This window comes from Stegodyphus dumicola, chromosome X2 (genome assembly GCF_044657685.1).
Source record: "Stegodyphus dumicola isolate Sdum_Otavi_A_Nest chromosome X2, ASM4465768v1".
Taxonomy (NCBI): Eukaryota; Metazoa; Arthropoda; class Arachnida; order Araneae; family Eresidae; genus Stegodyphus; species Stegodyphus dumicola.
The window spans coordinates 67,764,475-67,788,328 of NC_140781.1; the positions used below are offsets into that span (position 1 = coordinate 67,764,475).

General features: G+C 33.8%; 1 protein-coding gene and 1 long non-coding RNA gene across 2 annotated transcripts in view; one reads left to right on the forward strand and one right to left on the reverse strand.

Annotated features, from left to right (window-relative positions):
- Window positions 1-1,971: 1,971 nt before the first annotated feature.
- On the forward strand, window positions 1,972-4,232 carry LOC146992770 (peroxynitrite isomerase THAP4-like). The gene is made up of 3 exons (XM_085809245.1): window positions 1,972-2,280; window positions 3,052-3,228; window positions 3,932-4,232. The coding sequence occupies exons 1-3, from the start codon at window positions 2,128-2,130 to the stop codon at window positions 4,019-4,021; spliced, it is 420 nt and encodes a 139-aa protein (XP_085665371.1). The 5' UTR covers window positions 1,972-2,127; the 3' UTR covers window positions 4,022-4,232.
- Window positions 4,233-8,928: 4,696 nt separating this feature from the next.
- The window catches only part of LOC146992771 (uncharacterized), an 87,488-nt gene continuing 72,562 nt past the window's right edge, over window positions 8,929-23,854 (reverse strand). Inside the window, exon 3 of the long non-coding RNA XR_015038977.1 lies at window positions 8,929-10,134. This is a non-coding gene — a long non-coding RNA (uncharacterized LOC146992771). The remainder of the gene's footprint in view (window positions 10,135-23,854) is intronic.

Genomic DNA, 23,854 nt, shown 5'->3' on the forward strand with positions numbered 1-23,854 from the left:
AATACAAATTTAATGTTGTTAAATCTGATCAGTTGATAAAGCTGAAACTCGAGGTGAAAATCTTTAGAGGGAAAGCAAATAGAAAGAGAAAGAAAGTACGATTTAATTCTTACTTTACTGCGGGTCACATTAGGTTTTGTTATAAATGGTTTATCAAAAGCAAATCCAACATTAAGAAATGTTCTGCCAATACCAAATGTACGGGAAGGCAAATCTTCAATGATGGCATTGTCTGGTTGCGACTTGCATTGTTGGAAAGCAAGTCAAACAATTAGATAAATTTCATCGAACTACATCCCTCTTCTAGAAGATATCCGATATTTTTGACACATACAATACAAAGTAAGCTGAAGACCACTATGTAAATGAATTTTGTGAAAATATTGAACCATTAAGGTATGAAATGAAATTCTTCTTGGTAGAAGAATTTGGTTTCTTTGATTTTGGTCCAAGTTCGAGTTTTTTAATCGTCCTCCTACTCTAATAATTCCATTGCTATCAAGGAATAAGTTTTCTTTCTTTCTTTTTTTTTTTTTTTTTGAGGAAGATGGGAAGATTTTTTTTAAATTAGTCGTACGTAAGCTTGAATTATTATTTTTGAAGAACTTAATTACATATTTAGTCGCTTCTTCAAGCTTTCCAGGGGATAATACACTGTTGATTCTTTTATCTTGTATTTTGAAATTTCAGTTGCATCTTAAACACCACGAAGTTACTCTAATGTCTTTTGAAACTGATGAGTATCTGAAATTATTCTTATGTATATGTGATGCTGGCTAACAAAATGATTTCTTTTCTTTGCATCTGATATTATCTATGCATGCTTCATGTAGGTCTCTACATTGAGAGAAAATATTGTTCCAATACAATCGCTTGTAAGGTATTTCTCCCACCTTCTTAACATGCCTTCGTGGTGTAGTGGTCAGCACGCTCGGCGCGTGTTCGAGAAATCCAAAGTTCGAGTCCCTGCGAGGGCATTGTTCATTTTTCAAGTCTTCTGGTTCCAACTAACCTAATGTCTCTACAGTGGAGCCCGAACTAAAAATGGTGGTGGATGATGATCCTTCACCACCAGGATTTGGCGATTGGGTCCCCTAATCCACAGTCGCCCTTTAAAAGGGGGCGTATATAAGGTATTTCTCCCACCTTCTTAGCTTGGCTTCGTGGTGTAATGGTCCCTCCGCGCGGATTGGAGAGGTTCAGGATCCAGTCCCGGCGAGAGCATTGCTCATTTTTCGTGTCTTCTGGTTCGAAATAACCTAATGTCTCTACACGCTGAGGGCTATGCCCCCCTTCCCACAATCAGATATTTATAAATTTTGCTTTCGAGGCACAATTTTTGATACTCTATTAGCTAGAAAAACGGTAAGGGAAGGACTTCGATCGTTCATTGCTTGAAAATAGCCTTGTCGCTATTTGAATCGAAGTCCTCCTCTTATCATCTATTTCATGTCATGCATTTTAATTCTCTTTAGCCTCTGTTTCCCCTGTTTCATCATTTAGAATAATTTCCTTTGCAATATTTTAAAATAATGTTAAAAACTAGATTAAGGATTGCATTTCTAGATATTAAAGAATTATGAATACTTAAATTCTTTTTGGTTTCTTAGCTTTTGCTTTTACTTTGGTCTCTTTTACTATTTACAGAGGGCTGTCGCCCAACCGGTATAGTGGTTAGCGTGGCTGACTGCCGTAAAGAAGGGCTCGGGTTTCGAATCCCGGATAAGACACGGATGTTTGTAAATCTGTAGTGTCTTTGCGACATAGGGGCACTCTAAACATGCGGCGAGGCGGAAGACCTTTCGAGAGGTTGTGGTAGGAAGAGAGGAGGTGGGAGATCCTTGGACCAATCCCTTCTCCGAGGTAATCTTCATTAAAACTGGGGGAGGAACTGTCATACTGTCGTTTGTAAGGTGCTCAAGGCTGTTGCCAACGACAGACGTAATCCTGCGCTTCTTGCCACAAGGAATTTCATGGGCCAGGGCTGACTATAGGTCAGACTAAGGCTACTATAAAGGGGAGCTGAATCATCATCCATTTTGAAGCTAACTTGTTGGTATTCGCTATTGGATTAGCACTGATTTCTTGACATATTTGTGGATCGATTTCGACCTAATTTTCAGAAAAATGGGTGGTTGTGCTGCACCAAATTGTTCGAATCAGTCTAAAAATAACTTTAGGATGTTTCGTTTCCCTAGAAATGAAGAAAGACGAAGAAAATGGATAGTTAATTCTCGTCGAGATCAATGGATCCCGGGCCCAGGAGCGTATCTTTGTGAGGTAAGTTCAGCTTCGTATTTTTCCATAGAATGTTAGAAAAATTACTCTTCTTGGTACTTTAAAATATTTATTTTCATTTAACTGTCACTTATTGACGATCAACTGATTTTATAAGTACAAAATCAACTGCGGAATGTGTATGTGTTTGTGCAGTAAAATATCGTTGTTTCTTTTGTTATCGTGAAAAGTTTATACCGTTTGTAAAATTTGTATCATACATTTCATGTAAACTTTGTGCTCAGTTAGAAATGTGATGTGCCTTTTTCTTTTCTTTAATTTTACTGTACGATTGGTGATTTAAAGTAGCATTCTATGTTTTGATTCTGATGTATTGTCGCCAAATCGGATAGTTGGCGCCAATGTTAAAAACTGGATGGTATGATCCAAATAATAAATGATTTTGTTTTTTCTTTATAGTAAGATAAATATATTCTGTATTTTTAGACATTTTTAAGAAGTTAAATATTAATTTAAATATTCGATAAATCGTTTTGATCCCATTATTATCCTTTATTGTAGTAGTAAATCTTAATGTTGTATTTTTAACTATAGGTACTTTAAATTAATTTTTAGTGTGTAAGCAGGAAATATGTTTTAAGTAGTTTTACAAACATGATTACTTTTTAAAAATTTTGTTCTATTTTCATAAAAAAATTTAAATTTATCAGAAAATTACATTCTTAAATTATTATAATATATGTAACTGTAATTTAATACTAGTGCTTTTGATTTTAATGTTAAATTTCATGCATGCTTTTGTTAAATATGCAGGTACATTTTGAAGAAAATCAATTTGAATGCTCTAGGCAAGATGGGCGTAAAAAACTCAAGCCCAATGCTGTGCCAACTCTTTTCACTGTGCCTAATCCCCCACAACTGTTGACCCCACAGCGTCTAAAAGGCATTGGTTTACCAAAGCACCGTTCAGTTACATCCAATTTTTGTAATGTATGTGTTTTTTATTTTTATGGGTTTTCATAAAAAAATATGTTTTTATTACAAATGGACTAAATTGCTTTATAAAAGAATCAAAATATTGAAATTAAGGCATTATGTGATAAAGCTGTAATTACAGTCCCTAAGATTAGATTAAAAAATTAAAATTTTGCTGTTGTTATATATATAATTAAGTATGTACTTTGTTATTATAATCATATATTGAAAATTAAGCATAAAACCTCAATTTGATGTAGTTTTTGGATAAAGTTTTTGTAGTTTTTCGAGGACGGTCATACACGGGTCTGGTTTCTTCAAATTTGCTCCTAAAAGAAAGAAACCGGTATCTGATTGCCTTCAAAGTCAAAAGAGTTTAAATCAAAATTTGTATTAAACTAAAGTTGCTTTTTTGCTTAATTTTAAATTCCAGATAAATAGAGAGATATATGTATGGAGTAAGTAAAAGAAATAATATTGAAATTAATAACTTTAATCTTGAGTAATACAATAATATAGTTATAATACATTGATTTAAATGTATATTTTAATGTCTTATATGTCTTGTCTGAATGTTGTTATTTTTTGTTTAAAGATTTACAAAACTTATTAGGATTATTTATATTATTTATTATTAAAATTACATTAAGTATATTTTATTTATCAGCATTTTCAGGTATCCTTACTTATATGTGTTTCATAATTTTTGCATCTTCAGGGTGGCTTGCTGCACGGTTTACCTTTATCAACTGAAGCGATTTCTGTTGCTGAACCATCTGTTGTAAGTCTTCATTTGAACAGTTATTAAATATTTAGTATTATAAACTTTTTCTAAAAAGTATTAACACTGTTTCTAAAATTAAAAAATATATTAACGTAATATTTACTTATGTTTAAGAAGTATGAATGCTATGAACAGTCCAATGTATTTATGCTTTTTTATAAGTTGAGTTACTTTGAAAATGGTAATGATTATTTGTATTTATTTTTATCCGATCAGAGTTTATAATTTCTTTCACTTCCACATATTTCATATATTATAACACAACCTTCAGCTTCATATTTTGGAGAAATAAATTTTGCTGCCGAAGTATCTGATGTAAATTGCCATTTTGCACTTCTAAAAAATTTTAATAGTTTTTTAACATCTATTCGTAAACTGTACTATGTTTTTTTAAATGTTTCCATCTTCATAATCATGCACTTTATTTCATTTCACCAGTGGTTGCAAATGTGTACATTACAGTACATCTCAGGTGTGTTTGCAACAACATATAGCATTACCTTCTGATTAAATAACAGCTGCTAGTAAAGAATCTATTCTATGTTTTCATTTGAGCAGCTATTAAATGTCATATGTTTTACATATATTAATGAATTTTTATACGATTTCTGAAATATGAAATTGTTTGTCTTATGGTTGCTAAACAGCTGTACTATATCTGGCTGTTGTGCTATGGAATTATTTTTGAATTTTGAGTGTTAACAATTTATTATCTATTTATGAATTATAAAATGTTATGTAAAATAATTATTTCTTAAAATGAATGTAGTTTACATTATCTGTATTTCTAAATTTCTTATATATATATTTCAGGTTTGTTTGCAAGAACAAGCTTCAACTTCATCTTGTGATAAAATGCCATCTATTTGTGAAGGATCTCATGTAAGATAATTAGTGTATTATTAAATTGCTTGCTTATAGAAAACGTTTCTATTAACTTTTTTTTTGGGGGGGGGTAAAAGGAATGTAATTAATTTCATCAGCATTTACAAATTCTTTGTGTACATTTCAGGTTTGTTTGCAAGAACAGCCTTTAGCCTCATTTTGCAATGAAATACCATCTATTTGTGAAGGCTCTGATGTAAGTTGATAACTAATGTATAATTAAATTACTTCCTTATATGCATTTAAAATGTTCTATAAAATAAATTTTGGTAAAAGGAATGTAATTAATTTCATCAATAGTTGCAAATTCTCTATGTAAATTTCAGTTTTGTTTGCAAAAACAACCTTTAGATTCATCTTGCAACCAAATTGTAATTAATTTTAATTAATTTCATCAGCATTTGTGAAGGCTGTGATATAAGTTGATAATTTGTGTTATTAAATTGCTCATGATTATGGAGATAATCGATCCCTTGAAAAGCTGGAAATAAATTTTAAAAATCTATTTTTAAGTGAAATAAATTTTAAATATTAGAAAATAAAACAAAAATAATCTAGAAAATGCTGAAAACAATAGAGTCAAATTTAAAAACCCACCACAGTATAGGAAAAGAGACCTGGAACTTGCATTTTTATTTTGTGGATTTATTATCTGTTTAAGTTTGACATTTAATCCAAAGGGGCTTTGTCCCTGAAGGACTATTGTTTTCGTTTTGTATTGAAACACTATAAACGGCTGCATCACTTTTCAAATTGTTGCCACCAAATATTATCACCCTGTACTATATTTAAAGAAATTATATAGTGAAGAATCTGCATAAATGCATGTATGTTTTTTGCATTCTGATAAAACAATGGTACCTAGAGCCATCAAATTTTGAATGACTTAATTCTACTGTGAATATGGACATCTAGAAGACCGAATTTGAAATTCGGAATTTGTTTTAATATATATTTTATATGTTGTAAAACTTTAACGAATTTTTGATTAACAAACTTGAGGATTTCAAAGCGAGCAATGGCAATGTTGTACAGAAAAGACACTTTTATCTCCAGCGTGTGAGACAATGAATCGGGAATTCTGAAGATATGTTCATTTTAAAATTATCTTGCAATATTGCTGTTGAACTGAATTTTATAGTTTAAGTGTGAAAAACTTGATATTTAATAAATAAAGGTAAAACACAAAATGTTAAAAAAAGGCCCCTTTGGGTGTAATTTAAAATCTGAAACCTTTCAGATCTTTTTTGTTTGTTTGTTGTGTTCCCCCCCTTCTTTGATGATTATTCATATAGATTTTTTCTTTATTCCAGGATGTTCTTTTAAGGAATTTTATAAAACAGCAGACTGAATTGATCTCGCTTCTGCAATGCCAGAACAAAATATTACTGAAAGAACTTACAGCAACCAAAAAAATGAAATTAATGTTTTAAAAAAATGGCATAGCACTGAAATTCAACTTCATGACCTTCAAGTACAGCATGAGGAATTGCTGAAAGGAGTGAAAACATTTCTTTCAGATGAACAAATAGCAATGTTGAAAATTCCTCGTAGAAGCATTGCAAAATGGTCTAACGAGGGAATAATAAAAGGCCTCAAAGTTAGATTTGCCTTGGGCAAGCATGGTTATAATTACTTGCACAGAATAGGTTTTCCGTGCCTTCATACAGCACTTTAAATAAAAGACTTCAAGGTCTTGAAATGAATTTTGGAGTCATCAGTGAGATGATTGAACCTTTGAAAATTAAAGGAGAAAAAATGAATGCTAGTGATAAAGACTGTATTTTATCATTGGATGAAATGGAGATTTCTGGCAATCCTGATTTTGATATTTCAAAACGTAAATTTATTGGTAAATGTACATTAGGAAATCAAAAGGGTGCAGGAAATCACTATTTAGTTATTTTACTAAGAGGTTTGAAGCTGAAATGGAAGCAAGTGGTTGCCCATGAGATAACTGGACATGTAACAGGATGCCAGCTCAAACAACTTGTTGTCAATGTTATCGAAGCTGTCAATTCTGTTGGATTTAATGTTGTTGGTATTGTTAGCGATATAGCAGCAGTAAATAGAAGCCTGTGGAATTCTTTGGGAATATCTGTTTCTCGAAGCCAAACAAATAATTTCACTACTGAAATTAAGGGCAAAATTATTTATGTATTTGCAGATGTGCCACATCTTTTAAAAAATCTCTGGTCTGCAACTCTTAATCATAGTATAAAACTGCCCAGTTATGTTTGCAATAAAGAAAATTTGGTTACTTTGCATGTATCTGCAGGATTTATAAAAGATATCTGGATTACTGAAACAAACCAAAATTGTGGTTTGAGAACTATGCATCATCTCAGCAAAGAAGACCTCTTCCCCTCACATTTTGATAAAATGAATGTTGCTTCTGCTGTGAGGTTTTTTCCAATTAAAACAGCTGTGGGATTGGAGAAGGCAGTAGCTTTAAAAGAGATCAGCCCTAATGCTCTTACAACAGCATGGTGGATAAGATTTATATGTCAGTGGTTTCAAATGCTATCCTCTAGATGTAGAAAGAACTCAATTTCTGTGACAAATAAAAGCAAAAAAATTGAGTTACTTTTTGAATTTATTAATGTTATACAGCTTATAGAAATTGGTAAAGGGTGGAAACCATTACATACTGGTTTGATTCTTTCTGCTTTATCAGCCATACAGTTAGCAGAGGCATGTTTTCTGAATGATTTTCAGTTTATTTTGACGAGCAGATTGACACAAGATGCTCTAGAAAATGTATTTTCTCAGATACGCAGAAAAGCTGGTTTGAGGCCAAGTGCTTTGCAAGCTGTGAAAGCATTAAAGCTTATCTGTTTATCTCAGTTTATATCTGACATTAAGAACTCCAGTTATGCTACTGATTCAGATATTTACTTATTAAACTATGCGAAAGATGAATTTGAATTTCTGAAGGAGAAAAAAGCTTTAGAGCCTGTTACCATACCAGAAGTTTCTGATGTATCTCTACAGAATCTCACCCTTAGTGAGGAAAATAACGTCTGTTATATTGCAGGAGCTGCAATATATTCTGTTTTGAAAAATGCTTGTAATTCATGCTCCCAGTTTCTCTTAGTTTGTGAGCAAAATACTCCTTCCATTGATGAAAATAAGCAGTACATAATTAATTTTGCAAATTTAGGTGGGCTTAAATGTCCTTCTCCAGAAATTTTTAAATTGTGCCTTCTGTGTGAAAAAATAATTCAAAATTTTCGAGACGAAATAATACATGGAAATGTAACTATGGATGTGGAATTTGTTAATATGATTTGTAAGAAAGCAGGCGAGGTAAATATTCCCTCCTGTTGCAATATCAAAACAAAGATAATAAAATATTATTTGACTGCCCGTGGAATTGGTCTCAAGAAGCTTCTTCAAAATAAAAGGCAGGAGCGGCAAAGTTTTGCATCTCCTGCTTTTAAAAGGAAGAAAGTAAACTAGAATCTAATCAAGAGTTTAAGAAGTTTTTGCTGTTCAATTCTGTCTGTAAAAAAGTAGAGTAGTTGTCACTGAAAAATTGCTGTTTGTCTCTTCGAATAATAATTAGGCCCACCAACAGCTGAATGGTTAAAGTTACTGAATGCTGGGAGTTCCATCTTCTGTTCTATTTCCGAACAGGCTGGCTGCATGATTGGTTTTTTTGTGGTTTTTCCCCATGTGTAATGTGAATACAAGCCAGTTCTCCTTAGAAAGTCCTCTACAATAGAAGATCTCATAGTCAGCTAAATCGGATTTACTTTTGTGTGACCTTAAATGAGGCATCAATTGTGAATCTGTTTTGGCATGTTATTAGGAATTTTAAATGAAACATTTATTGCTGTTGTGAAAGAATGATCAACTGATGTTTACCTTACTAATCAATGTCTTATAGTATTGTAATGGCTTGCAGGATTTTTCATAATGGGATGTTGCATATGTTTTACTCTTCTTTTTTACCAAATAAATAGAGTATGTTCCTAATCAGACATTTCTTCTTTTGTACCAGGGTTATATAGTATGATGTGATAATTTGGATTTGTTTATAGAATACATAACAGTATTTTTTGACATTCTAATAGAACCAGTGTATTTTATTTATTTACTTATCGCTTTAAAACAGATTTTGAATCAAGGCTTACTTCCCACCCCCTTTGGGTATGCACATAAAACATGTTTAAGCTATATTTATAATATATCAATGAGATACAGTGGATGGACAAAAATATGGAAACACCTTGTGAAAGGCATGTTTGAAAAGAAAGACTGATTTTAATGAAATGTAGGTGGCGCTGGCGTTTTTGACTACTGACGCCACCTATACAACTTCGTAAATGTGCTAAACAGTTCAGTTGTTGTCGGAGTACTGTTATGTGAGGTTGTCATTGCATTATGTCAGAGTTAACAGACTTCGAACGTGGGCAAATTGTTGGAGCACGTATGGTAGGTGCTTCCGTAAGCAAGGTAGCCGAGGTGTTTAGTGTTTCAAGAGGTACTGTATCGAAGATTTATTCCGCATATTTGAAAAGCAGAAAAACATCATCTGCTAAATCGCAGGGCGGACGAAAGTGTGTCCTGAGTGATCGTGACAGACGATCATTAAGGGCAATTGTGACGAAAAATAAGAAGACCACAGCTGCAAAAGTTACTGCTGAAATGAATGTTGTGTTACCGAACCCTGTGAGTACCAAAACAATTAGAAGGGAGCTTCATAAACAGGGAATTGCTGGCCGTGCTGCAATTGAGAAGCCACTCATCAGTGACGCTAATGCCCGTAACAGGAAAAGGTGGTGTTTAAGTCATAAAGCCTGGACTATAGAGCAGTGGAAGCGAGTAATATGGTCTGACGAGTCTTCTTTCACATTGTTTCCCACTTCTAGCCGAGTTTACGTCTGGAGAACACCATCTCAAGCCTATAATACAGACTGTTTGTTGCCAAGAGTGAAACATGGCGGGGGTTCTGTTCTGGTTTGGGCAGCCATATCGTGGTTCTCTGCTAACCCCAAATGAACTGTGTCAGGGCACATGACTGCCAAGACTTATGTGAACATTTTGGCCGATCAAGTTCATCCCATGGTACAAACTTTGTTCCCCGATGGTGATGGTGTCTTCCAAGACGACAAAGCCCCTGTTCACACAGCTCACATTGTCCAGGACTGGTTTTCTGAGCACGAGGATGAGTTGTCCCATCTCCCCTGGCCACCACAGTCACCAGACCTGAATATTATCGAACCTTTGTGGTCTTAGGTTAGCTCCTTTAATGGAAAAAGAACAAAATAAAAATGATATACCTTGAAAACAAGAATACTATGTGAATAGTGTTGGCTAAAATTTATTCAGATGGTTTTTTGCATTTATTCAAACATCTCCGCATATAAATGAGAATTAATTATATTATATTAGTTTTAAAAGTAAAACTAATATAATATCATTCTATATAAAGCTGTTTGATGTATAATGGAAAAAATTCAATTACTGCAGTATGTTTTAATAAAATTTGAATATAATAGACTGAATTGCACTACATTAGACCAAAAAGCAAAACATTTTTATTTATTTATCTTTATTTTCACTATATGTGTTTGTCATATGTTTGTTACTAGAGGACTTATTTTATAGATTTGAAGCTAAATAATATTTTTATGTTTTTACTTATGCAAATTAATTAATAAAAAGAACTGTGATTTAAGTATTGTCTTTGCTGTGATATAGATTGAATCTTATTATGTTATGGAATTATCATTTAAATATTCAGATATGTGTAATATTAAGAGCATATGTATGTAAGTATAATTTTCCAAGTATAATAAAAAGTAACCATCAACAACAAATAAACTTATAAGTAAATAGTATCTGTAAATTCTGTATGTAAAGGTATTATTTTTATTTTTATTTATTTGTGTGTGTATTATTTTAATATTGTTTATAGCTAAATAAAGAACAAAAAAAAAAAAAAAATTAATGGAATTTTTTACTCTATTAAATCTATGAATCCCACAGTCATCTGAGCATTGAAGTAATTTTTATAGCATTCTGCACTTCATTCTAAAAGCATTATAATTTAAAGGTGTATATCTTGAATCAGTATTTAAAATCATAAAGTGTTTAGCAGCTTTTTCTGGAAACACACACAAAATAACATTTTTAACAAATTTGCTACAGTAATAGACGTTTGATTCCATGTGAGCAAAATTCAAATAACATATTAAAAATAAAAAACAAAAATTAAAGATTAAACCTTATCCTAAATTAATGGAGGTTGAGGGATTTCCCTCAACCATATTAAGAATGTGGTTGAGGGAAAGCTCTTGTCAAAAAATACATTTTGAGATAAATAACATTATGCGTGTATTTAAAAGAAAAAATTGAAAATTCAATAAAGGAATTCAAAAAGAAAGCATTTTTAACTAAAAATACAAATTTGAAATATGATATGTGAAAATGTTTTAGAAATTTTTAAAATAACTTGAATCATACGAGAAATTTGGCAATTTAAAAAAAAAAAAAAAATAAAAAAAAATAAAAATACGAGAAAGAATCTGTACTGCAGACAAAAGAAGGGGAAAAAGCCACACATCTTTATAGGAGTGCAGAAAAAAGCTGAAATTCGGATTCTCTAGAATGTTAAATTTTAGCGGACAGCGCTAAAGAGCCAAAGTTGCCGCTCCACACCTAAATTGCAACCCTAAAGCTTAGATTCAAAATCGCTGACGAGTCAGCCTGTATCTCTAGTAGCTCTAGGTCAGACAAATGAGCGTCAGTCAACAACAATAACATCTATTTACAGAGAAAAATTAGTCCAGCAACTGTTTTCTTCAGCAGATGAATACAGCATAGAAAAATTCCTCTTTCTGAAGGGGCGGAAAATGTTTTTCTCAGCTGTTCAAACTTCCTTGTGCTATTTTTCTCTTCCCAATAAAAGAGTGTCATCCTTTCAATATCTGGTATCAGTATCAGTATTGCAATAAAAAAGGAATTTCCTCCTAGTAAAATACTGTGATTCAGTTACATAAGATGGTACCGCAGCTTGTGCTTGTTAGAGGTTTCTGCTTGCTGCATGTAGATTTATGATTTCTCTCAGAAATTTTATTAAATTAAAGTGCTTGATTTCGGTGGGCTCCGATTTTATTGAAGCCCTATTTATGTGAATAATTTGTATACAGAAAGTACGATTTGAATACGGATATTCTACAGTGAAAAAGAATTCGTCTTGAACGGAAGAATTTCAAGGATATGAAAAGGATCAACAACTCAGAATTTGAGTAAGAAATGAGTTTAAGCTATTCTCTATCAGAATGGCTGCGTATTGCGTCCAAATGACTGAAACATAAAATATAAAACTCTAATAGATACTACAATATTGTTCTTAGTGGTGAATATTTTGAAGCGATTTTTTTTCTTTTTTAAAAAAAAATAGAAAAGGTCATTAGCTGTAGGATCAATTACTAACTGGCCTTGATAAAACTCGTAACTCAAATTATCTGTTAATTAGCCCATAGTTCTCAAACGAATGCTTTTGAAGCCTTTTACCATATTTCTTTCACTAAGATTAATCATTATTGACTGAAATTTTATTCAAGGATAGAACTATGCTTCTTCGCAATAAACATTTTACGGTCTTAAAAAAAGAAATTAACTTCAGTCCTCTATCGTTCGAGAGATCAAATTTTGTGAGACATTCTCATATTGCTTAAGGCCTAAATTTATGATTTTGTGGTAATCAAAATACACGCGTTTATTTTGCATTTATTAAAAGGCTTGCTATCATTTTTATTAACTTCCATTATCCTAAATACTAATGTTTAAGAATTGTTGTTTTATTTATTGAGGCAAGATAAAGTGAAGAATATCCATTTTATCCTAAACAAAGGAGAACTGGGGAAAGGGGGCACCAAAGAGAATTTCGGAAAAAAAATTAATCTCAAATTTTCAATCAAAAGGAAATAATGTAAGTGAATTTTGGTAACACTGCTATAGTGTGCAGAATGTTTTTTTTCAATAGTTTTGACACTGTAAAGAATTCAGTTTTCGAGTTGCTTTGATCTCGAAATACCATGCTCATATCCAATTTATGTTTTCCAGGTTCCATTCCCTTATTACTGAAAAAAGATATTAAGATCTTCTTATTGTTATTAAATATCATGGTTTCAGAAGGATATATAAAGGAGACTCACAAAAGGTACAAATATTTGATCAACTCTTTCACACCATTTGTCAAAAGTAAATCTCAGTAGAGCAGTCTTAGGTTAAACTGACACTTGCTGAATAAAATATGATTTTGTTGTTTATTTAAAAACTGGTGGAATGAAAAATAACCAATAGACGTTTATAGTTATTCTTAAGTCATCGACACGACTGCGTAGATTTTTCAATCAACCAGCGTCAATTAGCAGACTACAAACGTAAAAAGTTTAATGGAATTTGCAGCATATTTTAGGAAAGTTCCTTACATATGGATATTTTTCTTGTCTGCTCTTGGGAAATATACACACTTGTCAACAAATAAATACTTCAAAACAGTCGAAAAATGCAATAAAATATCAACTAAAAAAAAAAGAGTGATCATTAGAAATTATTACTCAATTATATTATTTTCTCAAAAGCAAACATTTAATTTGAAAAATACAGCAGCCGGTACGTTTTACGCGATTAGACAAGTCTGAGCGTTAGATTCGAAATTCTTATGCTGTGCGCATTTTAATTTGTGTGAGAATTCCTGAGCAAACAACTTTCAGGTTTATGTCTTAGATTTTACCTTGATTAAGAAGACCATATATTTCTTTGCTGCACAAGCAGCAGGTAGATGAAAATTTTGAGCTCTGATAAGTTACCATGATAGTAAAATCTAAGTAAACAGTATTCGTATAATTTATTGTTCCTGCAACAAAAAGAAAAGCACTGACTTCTTTTACAGGTAGATAAGCACCAGGTGTATGTTTATGAGTGACATAAAGTTAATTTTTAATTCATATCACAAGCTCAAACCACAAGGACAGAAGAATTTTACTGAGTCGAATTGCTGTCTGTGAAACGTAAATAGGAAATACTTGAATGAAAACTTGATTGTAAAATGCTACTCTTCCTTAGATGGGTAAGTATGGTAACATTTTGTGAGAAACCAAATAATGGCAATGGGTATCTCACATGTACTTTAATCCACAATGACATGAAACAATTTAGAAAAATGTGGGGCACATTAAGGAACGGTTGCTCATAATGGAAAAGGAACAGTTAGTTTGATAACTGTTATTATTAGGTTATTTTAACACGGGAGACATGAAAAATGAGCAATGCTCTTGCCGGGACTCGAACCTCGGATCTCTCGAATACGTGTCAGGCGTGCTCACCATTACATCACGAAGGCATGCTAAGAAAGCGGGATAAATACATTATATACTCCCCCTTTTAAAGGGTGACTAGGGATTAGGAGACCCAGTCGCCAAATCCTGGTGGTGGAGAATCATTATCCACCACCTTTTTTAGTTCGGGCGCCACTGTAGAGACATTAGGTTATTTCGAAGTAGGAGACATTAAAAATGAGCAGTGCCCTCGCCGAAACTCGAACCTCAGACCTTTCGAATACGCACCGAGCGTGCTGACCATTACACCACGAAGGCATGCTAAGAAGGCTGGAGTAATACCTCATACAGTTATGAAAAATTTGGAAATTTTTCATACCTGTATCGTGGTCATTATGAATTATTTACACTCTGTGAGCTCTCCGATCCATTCAATAAAATTTCTACACTGCTCCGTGGATCAGAGACATTGTCTAAAGTTATATTTCAGCAACTCTTTCCTACCCAGTAAAACAAAATATGAAATTCAAAGTTAATTTCAGTAAATTTTTATTTGTTGAATATAAAAGCATGAGATATATGCATGTGTATATGAAATATCAAATGTATTGTTTAATTTTTTTCATATAAATATTTGAAACATCGGGAGGGGACATTTACAGTGCCTCAACAAAATTTTAAGAAGGAATTTTATAAATAAAAATTTAAGATGTGAAAAAAAAGGACGTTATCATTTTTCATCCTTTGACAGTCCTGCAATACTCTTTCATTCCATCGTTACGGTGTGATAAATTCTTTAACTGTTGTCAAAAGGATGCTTTTAAATTAAGATTTCCCTTTAGGTAAGTTCTTTGATTGTTTAATTGAAAAGGGAAAAGCATACAAGGGGTACCTGTTTAAGAAAAGCGACGCTTTCCTGGACGACTTCGAAGCAGAAAATATTACGCAGGTACTTAGTTCGTAGGGAGTGAGGGGACTTATTAAGAACTGTTACATTTTTATTTTTCAATAGGCTGCTTTATGATTATTGCATTGCGGGAAGAAAATTTTCTTGCTTCTCTCTGTTTAATCATTGAATCCATAAAGAATTTGTTGCATAAATTCAAAATAAAGTTCCCATTCAAAGTTCTTTCCACAAGTGGACGTTACTTTCAATGATACAAGATGAAATATGATAATAGCCACTGCTACAAATTATTAATTAGTAATTTCTTTGAGAATTCTGAACAAATTCAGTTCTAAAACATTGCAAATGCTCTGTATCTTTTTTTCAAATAAAACTTTCAAAAATCTTTTGTTTCTAAAACAAAATATTATCATCACCATCCTGACTGTGAGAATTTTTATTGTTCCTGTGTTTCTAGCGTATATCACTGTAGTGTTTAAATAAATCTTATTTCTTTCAATTTGCTTATAATGGTGTCTTAAATTAAAAAAAAGAGTGAGAGAGAACCGGGTTTAAAATTTACTTAAGCATTTAAATTTTTCTTGTTCTGTTTCAAAATTTCCGGAGAAAGAAGATCTGTAATGAGGTGATTACCACTACCTTTGTAGCAACAATGAACGTTAACAAACATTTGAACGGAGATTTTTCATATTTTCAAATATCGCAATGGGAGGGGAGAACTTGAGATTCTTCAAATCATTTGCAATGAGTTCGAGATTTTCTGTAAGTGCTTGAATATTAATTGTTGGTTTCTTCAACATTTTGATTCAGACATTTACGCCATTTAAGATATCGTAACCAATATCATTAGAGCAAACAACTTTAATTGAAACAAATATTCTAAATTTAATTCTCAGCCTGAATCTTAGAATCGATATCTTTAGAATCACCTATTGTAATTTCTAAAACCTCATTATAGTTTTCCGTAGTGTTATATTTGCATCATCTTATTGCTTAAATTTTGTTTTCTGACTTAGCGGCCGAAAGCAGCTTAATAATATAACCCAACCTGCCGAAATACTGAAAGAAAAGTGTGCTAGTAAATATTCCAGTCGCTCTTTGAGAGATAAAAAATTTGAAAATATTTATTTACACAACATAAATAGCTGAATTTTCAAATGCACGTAGCAGCTGCAGATTAAGGATATAATAAAGCTTTTTGAAAAATTTCTGGGAACAAAAATCTTAAATGCAAAATTCTGTATATTTGAGAAAACACAGTTTCAGTAATAATTTTATAGGAAAAATTGCTATTAAGAAACAAGTTTTGGGTAAAAAGGACATATTCATATGTTTTACACATCAAAATTTTCGTACGTTTTATGCTAGAGTATGGTTAGCCGTTTTCCTTAATAAATATATTCTCAGTATTGCTTAATATCTTAAATGAATAGTCATCATTTTCAATTATCCAATTATTTCAATTTTTTTCCTTCAATGGTGGGCGCTTGACTATGCCGGCATCGGCTACTCCTAAGGCCAGATGTGGCGGTCTCTTTATTATGGTGGCGCATAATAGGTGGGTCACCTTTGCCTCCTATGAAGGGAAGACAATTTTTATACCTAAGACCCAGACACTTCGGTATCGTAGTCAGGCTCCCCTAGCCACTATATCGTCTGGGCGGCCATTATCCACCTATTGAGTGAATACTTTGTACCTGGGCAGGTAAAAACCTTTATTTTTAATGAGGTGGATGGTTTCAAGGCTAGATGAATGAATTGATAGAAAAATGAGCTTCTGTTATGAAATAGCAGGTGATCTGTAATTAAAAATAATTTAAACCTGAATAAATAATGTATAATTTTAGAATTTTGGGAAAAAGAGGAATGATCTTCTAGCAATGGTTAAAGGGCAAAATAAGTTGAGAATCACCGCTCTAGAAACTTTGCCTCGGGTCAAACAACATCGGATCCACTCCACAGTCTGAAAATATAAGAATGCAGAACAAGACAGGATCCCCATAGGAATCTTGAGCATGGAAACACTCATATACAAAAACTTACTCAACAACTCTGCATGGTTACGAACTATCAGGATTGGGGAAATACACTGCTTAAGGGAAGTGATGTCTTCGTGGAGGGCGTATGAGGGAAATTGGTTTGTATATGTTACAATGAGGAGAAACCATTGTTGGGTTGCTATTGTAACTATAAGTCCTATAAGTCCTGCAGCCCCTATTAGATAGACAGAGTTATCGTTACGTCTTAAATACCCAGAAACTCTGAAGAAAGTTTAAAATTACATAAATGAACTTAAAATTGAACATAAAGTCACAACTCATGGTACAGAAGAAAACTACCACCATTTGGGGCTATTAACTTAACAATAACAGACAATTAAATACAAAACGATGAAAACGTAGTCTATGTATTCAATAATATAAGCTTGCTTAAGAGGTATTTTACCGGTGCGCAGTTTAACGCATTGACTAGCAAGAATTCTGAAGCCAGAAGTAGAGCTGACGAGAAATACTAAGAACGAAACACGATTGTCAGAAACTCTCTCTCTCTCTCTAAGATTCAAAACCTTCAACTTAAATACACTCAAAACTAATTTGTATTCTGGTGAGGAATACGTATTTATCATCAATTAAAAAATTTTTTTATCCTCCTTGCGATCCCACTCCAAATTTTGTCGACTCCATTTGAGGTCGCAACTCATTGTTTGAATGCCACTGTTTTAAAGCATTATTTATTATTATCTAGTGTCTAAAAGCAGAACTTAAGCCTTAATAAAAGATACTGCTGGAGACAACGTCCCACAATCATGTCCTATCACATCTGTCCAAGCCAACAAACGAACCACATTAGTCCGTGCGATTCTGAACAATGACAGAGAGATTTCAAAGCAAGGGCAGAGCCTGTGCATCCATGTAGGCTTAGTAGGTATCTCCAAGCCTTCCTAACTGCTAAGCTTCCTCCCCGAGTGGAATTCAGAGGAAGAAACTCAGGGGGAATTCCGACGGCCTCTCACCCCTGCCAACAACCTCCTCTCGAGAGCCGGACGGTATCATCCGAAATTTGGGAAACTTCCTGAGGCTTATAGCCTTGGCGACGCTCTGTCGCTTGATTATGCCAATTTAGAAACTTATGAAACAATTATCATAACTGTAGATATCATACAGCTCAAAACGTGAAACGCATAGAAAGAGAGAGATTTAGTAACATTAAAACATAATTGAAGGCTTAATTAATGATAACCGGCTTAAGCTCATTGCCTTAAAGTCGTTGTCATAAACTAAAGAAGAAATCATCGTTGTTCACTCTAATTCTTTACTCTGTAATATAAAAGTAAGAATTTCCATATCCTACCTATGAGAGCGGTGTCCACCATAGAATCGCCGGTACCTATATTCAAGTCGCTCAGCATTCGCCAAGACCGAAATCTTCACAATATTCACCAGGAAAAAAGAGTAACAGTATCTTTAAGAAAAGTTAAGTTGAAAAGTGAATTTCATAAAGAGTCCCTTTATGCCTTGTGAAAGTTTCTGTCTTTGTAAACAGTGACTGATTTGCATAATGGTGCCATTACATGTTGGAGGGACCGCTATGGCGCAGTACTTTGTCATTTATATCTGAGTGGAATACATATCATGTGTCAACTAAATTAAGATCGTGAATCACATAGACTCTAGCACAGACCCTAGGTTTGGCCTCATTAATGATGTATCTATTTCCTTTAAATAAGCAAAAATTTAGTATTTGCATGTGGCTTATGTACATTGCTCATCGTATTGAATAATAACAATGTTAACTGCATTTTTATTTTAAATAGAGAGGTATATTTTAAGCAGGCTTTTTTTTTTTAAATTTATTACAGTAAAATTAGTTCTAAGAAGAATGATTGATGTTAAGAAAAGTGTTTAGAAAGTGCATATAACCTGCACAACTTAAAATTTAATAATCTGCACAACTTATTTATTTGAGTTCTGGTAATAATATATTAACTCTGAGATAGTTTTAAAAATGTTAATTTAAAAAAAATTATTAAGTATTTATCGGAGAAGAAAAAATCCACTTTTCTCTCGCCAGGATTCGAACTCAATGAGTCATTTCAGCTATGAGTAGGAATAAGTTCTTGAATTTGTAAAGCTCGCTTGGCCACGGAGTCTTCCATTTTCTCGGCAAGCCTTCAGCCCATGATAGAACTGTCGATGATTCTGTTCAAGCTTTCACTGATAAATGAATTAGGTATGGATATAGCTTATTGTATAACAGTAATATGTGCAAAATAACAATGAAAATGCCATTCATTAACATGAATCATGGCCAAGAATGCAATGTCCAATCTAGCCGTAAAGACCGCGTTCTAGCAGACTGGAGTAAGTGTCTATATAAACTGGAGAAGAATAACTTTGTTACCAGGAAATATTTGCTCGCCATAGTTAAAACATAGAAAATTTTCATCATTATCACTAAGACAGAAAAATTCCTTCTCTGAACAGATCATGTATCTTTTATCTGGCTATTAAATTTCAAGAATCCCGATGGCCAAATAGCCAGACGGATAAAGAGACTCCAGGAATGTAACATATCTATCCGTGATCGGAAGAGATCATCACATGGAAACACCGACGCCTTGTCTAGAAGACCCTGCCCAGAAAGCTGCCGATATCGTCCCAATGTCGAATACAAATACGACCTACTTAATCCGGTCGTGGATCAAGTTATGAATTAAACATTGTCTGACCCAGACCCATGGAATGACGAAGAAGTCAGGAAAGATCACTTAGAAGACTGCAATATAAAACCCGTAACTTATTTAATGCAGCCTTCAAAAAGGAAACCTTCCTGACAGGACATTTCAATCTATACTCCTACAACAAAACAATATTGGGCTCTCTGGGATTCATTGAGTCCCAGAGACCACTGGACAAACTGGCTTTGCAAAAATAACTGGAGTCCTGAGTAGGAACAGGGAACTTACTTAAAACTATGTTCGTGCAAGTGTGGGGGGGGGTAGAAGATACGACATAAATCGGAAGGGTTTAATTACCCTTTCTTTCTCACAGTTTATAGCCGTTTGGTTAAACTTGGGAAAGACAACTGGCAGACAAAAATACCGTCTTTCAGGCAGAACTTCTTGCATTAAAAGCAGCCATCAATTTGGCAAAATATCAATTAGGATTAAAGGTCAACATATATAGCGACTCTGCCTCAAGTTTGGAGTCCATCCGAGGGCACAAGACAAAGAGTCCTTTGGTGCAAGATATTCAGAAAATTCTTCTAAGTATCACACCAGATGACAGACCTATCCTGATCTGGGTTCCAGCTCATGTGGGTATTACTGGCAACGAAGCGGCGGACCTGCTTGCGAAATCTGCTGCCAATGACTGCAGTAGATTGGAAAACGCAGTAAGTGTTCCGCAGTCCTATTTAAAAAAACCACGCTCAATAGCCTTTTACAAGAATAGCAGAAAAGATGGGAAAGGGAAAGCACAGGGAGGAGAACCTACAAGTTCATTCCAAAAGTCACGTGCTCAGTTAATACATACAGCGGAGCACAAACTCAATTCTACACTGGCCATGGTCCCTTCCCACAAAATTTCTTAAGAGATTCAGCATACGAGCATCAGATTTGTGTGAATGTGGTGCGGTAGGTGATGCAGATCACTTCCTCTTCAACTGCCCACAAACCGATAAACTGCATTTAAAAATGGCAAGCAGTGAATACTGGCCGCAATGGGCGGAGAATACCCGCGGCAACAAGCAGACGAAAACTAAAATAGAGGAGGTAATCAGGCTTTGCTCAGCAAGATACTAAGAAATTCTCCCCCTCTCTTGAGAATTGTATCTTCGCAGCATAATTTTAGTAGCAATTCAAAATACTACAACAACTGAATATCATCACTAGGAAAATAACTCACCTCGTAGAATAATAACAGGGCTGTAAGAGCAAAACTATTGTAATGTAAGCATATTACTATCCAGTTTGTATGTACTTGATAAAAATAATATTGTAAAGCAGTTTAAATGATATTGAAAATCCAGTCAATGTGTAAATGAATTACAAGTTTAATTTTGATTATCGCAGTAAAAGTATTGTAAATATGAATTCATATAATGTTTAAATGTACACATAGCTGTCATGATTTTATGTATCTATCATATGTAACTTGTACAAGACAATGATTGTAATCAACATATCTGTGCTTATACACAGGCCTTGTATGCCCATGTAATATTTATATGTATATTTTTACACGGAGGAAATTTTCCCTTCTGCCAGGATGACTATTAACGCTGTAAGACTTTTACAACAAAGTCAGGTCAGTGGTTATCTTAGGCGGCGCTCAGTTTATAGCCGTTCCCGCACTTGGGGATACAAAGACCAGTACTTATGGCCTGAAACGTAAAAAAAAGAACTAAAATTAACTTAATTAAATAAGAACTAAACTCAGATACTTTACAAAGACTAGTAACGCGAAGATTGGCCTTTTAAACTTTACGTATGTAGTGAGCAAAATGCTGGAAACTACAATACGTATTCAAGTATGAAAGAGAACTAAGTTCCGGCCTCAAAGGCAGACAGCAATGAATGAAAAGCGTGCGCGAGGTAAGGTAGCGAGAAGTCTCTCTCACTCTCTTGGCTAAAAGCCACAACTTAAATACTTAACAGTTTACAAGCTCAATTTGAATAACCAAATCTGTTCGCGTTTATTCTGGCCGAATGTGGAAAATAAGAGAGGATAGTAAAGTTTTAAAATAAAATAAACGTTAGTAAAACTTAAAATCCTTACATGGTTTTCCAGGAACCAACATCAATGGCACCAGAAATTATCAGTGTTCTTTCAAGCTTGTCGCAGTGCTGTCTATGAGAATACACCGCTGTTCCCCATCGCAGATGCTCTTCTGTCAGGACCTTCGCCTGCCTTGTGATCAGTTGTATGGTTACCCTCCGAGTGCGCCTTTATCGCCTGAGGAGTACATTCAACTTCTGCAGGCACGGTTTGAAGTGATGCATAATTTTGCACGAGAGTCAACTTGGCGACGGAAATGATGAAGACCCGATATGACACGAGAGCTACAGGATATTGATTCAACGAAGGTGACAATGTGTGGTTAAGGAATCTGATTTAACAGAGAGGTCTTTCCCTTAAACAACAGTCACCTTGCGGCTGTCCTTATAAAGTCCTTAACAGGCTGAACGACTATTTACTTACTATGGCCATAGTAACTGAGTGTCCATAGTGTATATAATGTAAATAGTATACTAAGGCCATGGTCTTTGTTGTATTTCAATTTGTTAAATTTATGTATTTATTTATTGATTTGTTTTATGCTATTTACTGAAATTATCTTTTAGCACTGCATTGATTTTCCTTGGTTGTAAGTATGACTACCTGTCCAGGGATTGTGCTGCTCAGGACGTGTAGTCCTTGGGAAGTTGACAATGTTACGAATTTTATATCTAAATAAATAATTTTAGTGAAATTATGTGTTAAATTTTAGTATATTTTTATTGTATAATATGGTACAAAAATCTAAAGAGGCGATGCTTTGTTGGAAAAATAAAGACTATAGGGGCAAGTTTATTAAACATGCACAAGAGGGATCAACTTGGTGACTTGAGACACATGAAAATAGCTACAGGGCATTGTTTCCACAAGGGTAACGAAGTGCGGTTACGGAATCTGAGTCGACGGAAGGGACTTTCCACTAAACTGCAGTCACTTTGAGACGGTCTTTACACAGTCCTAAACATGCTAAACGACATCGTCGTTCGAATTCTCAAGTCATTTAATTCTAAGCCTAAAGTCGTTCCTTACTATAGACTAGTCCTTTACTCTGGCAATGATACAACGTAGCAACAACTTGTAATGTAACATGAAAATCTAAAGCGGCGATGCTTTTCCGGAATAGTAAAAATACAGGGTCAAGTCTGTTTAACACTGAGTAAACGGCTCAATGTTAACCAGCCAATCTAGATCTCGCTAGATTAGCGAGATATCGCCAAGCTGGAGACAGTTTTGATAACTAATATTTGGCGCCAATATTACAAGGAATCACCAAAAGTCGCCAAATGTGGCAAACATTTGGCCAAATTTTTTTCTGGTCCCTTTATCACCGTAATATGTATTGTAATTGACTCTATATGTAGCTATAATTGTATCTGTCTCCTCATACGCCTTCGAGTAATTTCGAAAAGTACTAAAGATTACTTAAGGGCACAGTGTAAACTATATAAGACTGGAAAGAGCATTTGTTGTCAGTTGTTAGTTCAGAGTCGACTACAAAGTACTGAGGTGTCTTCGTGTTAGCTTCGCGTTTTAGATGCGCTTCCATTGCGTTGTGTTTATAGTTTTTAGTAGTTTGAAGAATAATTACTGAATGTATTCTGAGATACTGTGAAGAGATATACTAGTATTTTTCTGGAAAGTTTCTGTGAGGTATTTGTTTTGGAAATTTTGTCAAGCTGTCATCAATTCTGTGTGCATTCAATCTAATACGAACCCGTATGTACGCTACAATCTACAATGATTCGAGAAAAGTGTTTTATACAGTTTCGATTTTTATTTATTCAGGTAAACATTTTGCTTGAATTATCAATTTAAAATGACAGTATTAGAGAGACAGAAAAAATTAGGAACAGCAGTTAGATCCATAACTAGAAACATATCAGTAAAATTGATTCACAGGAGTGCATTCAAGAACTCCAGGTAAGGTTAAAAGGAGTGCACAATTTTGCACGAGAGTGATTCAACTTGGTAACGGAAAAGCTGAAGAACG

Bases quoted from the DNA above. Each gene is read 5' to 3' on its own strand.
- LOC146992770 (XM_085809245.1), top strand. From the start codon at position 2,128: ATGGGTGGTTGTGCTGCACCAAATTGTTCGAATCAGTCTAAAAATAAC. The intron at 2,281-3,051 runs GTAAGTTCAGCT...TTAAATATGCAG, and splicing joins CAGGAGCGTATCTTTGTGAG to GTACATTTTGAAGAAAATCA. The intron at 3,229-3,931 runs GTATGTGTTTTT...TTGCATCTTCAG, and splicing joins TTACATCCAATTTTTGTAAT to GGTGGCTTGCTGCACGGTTT.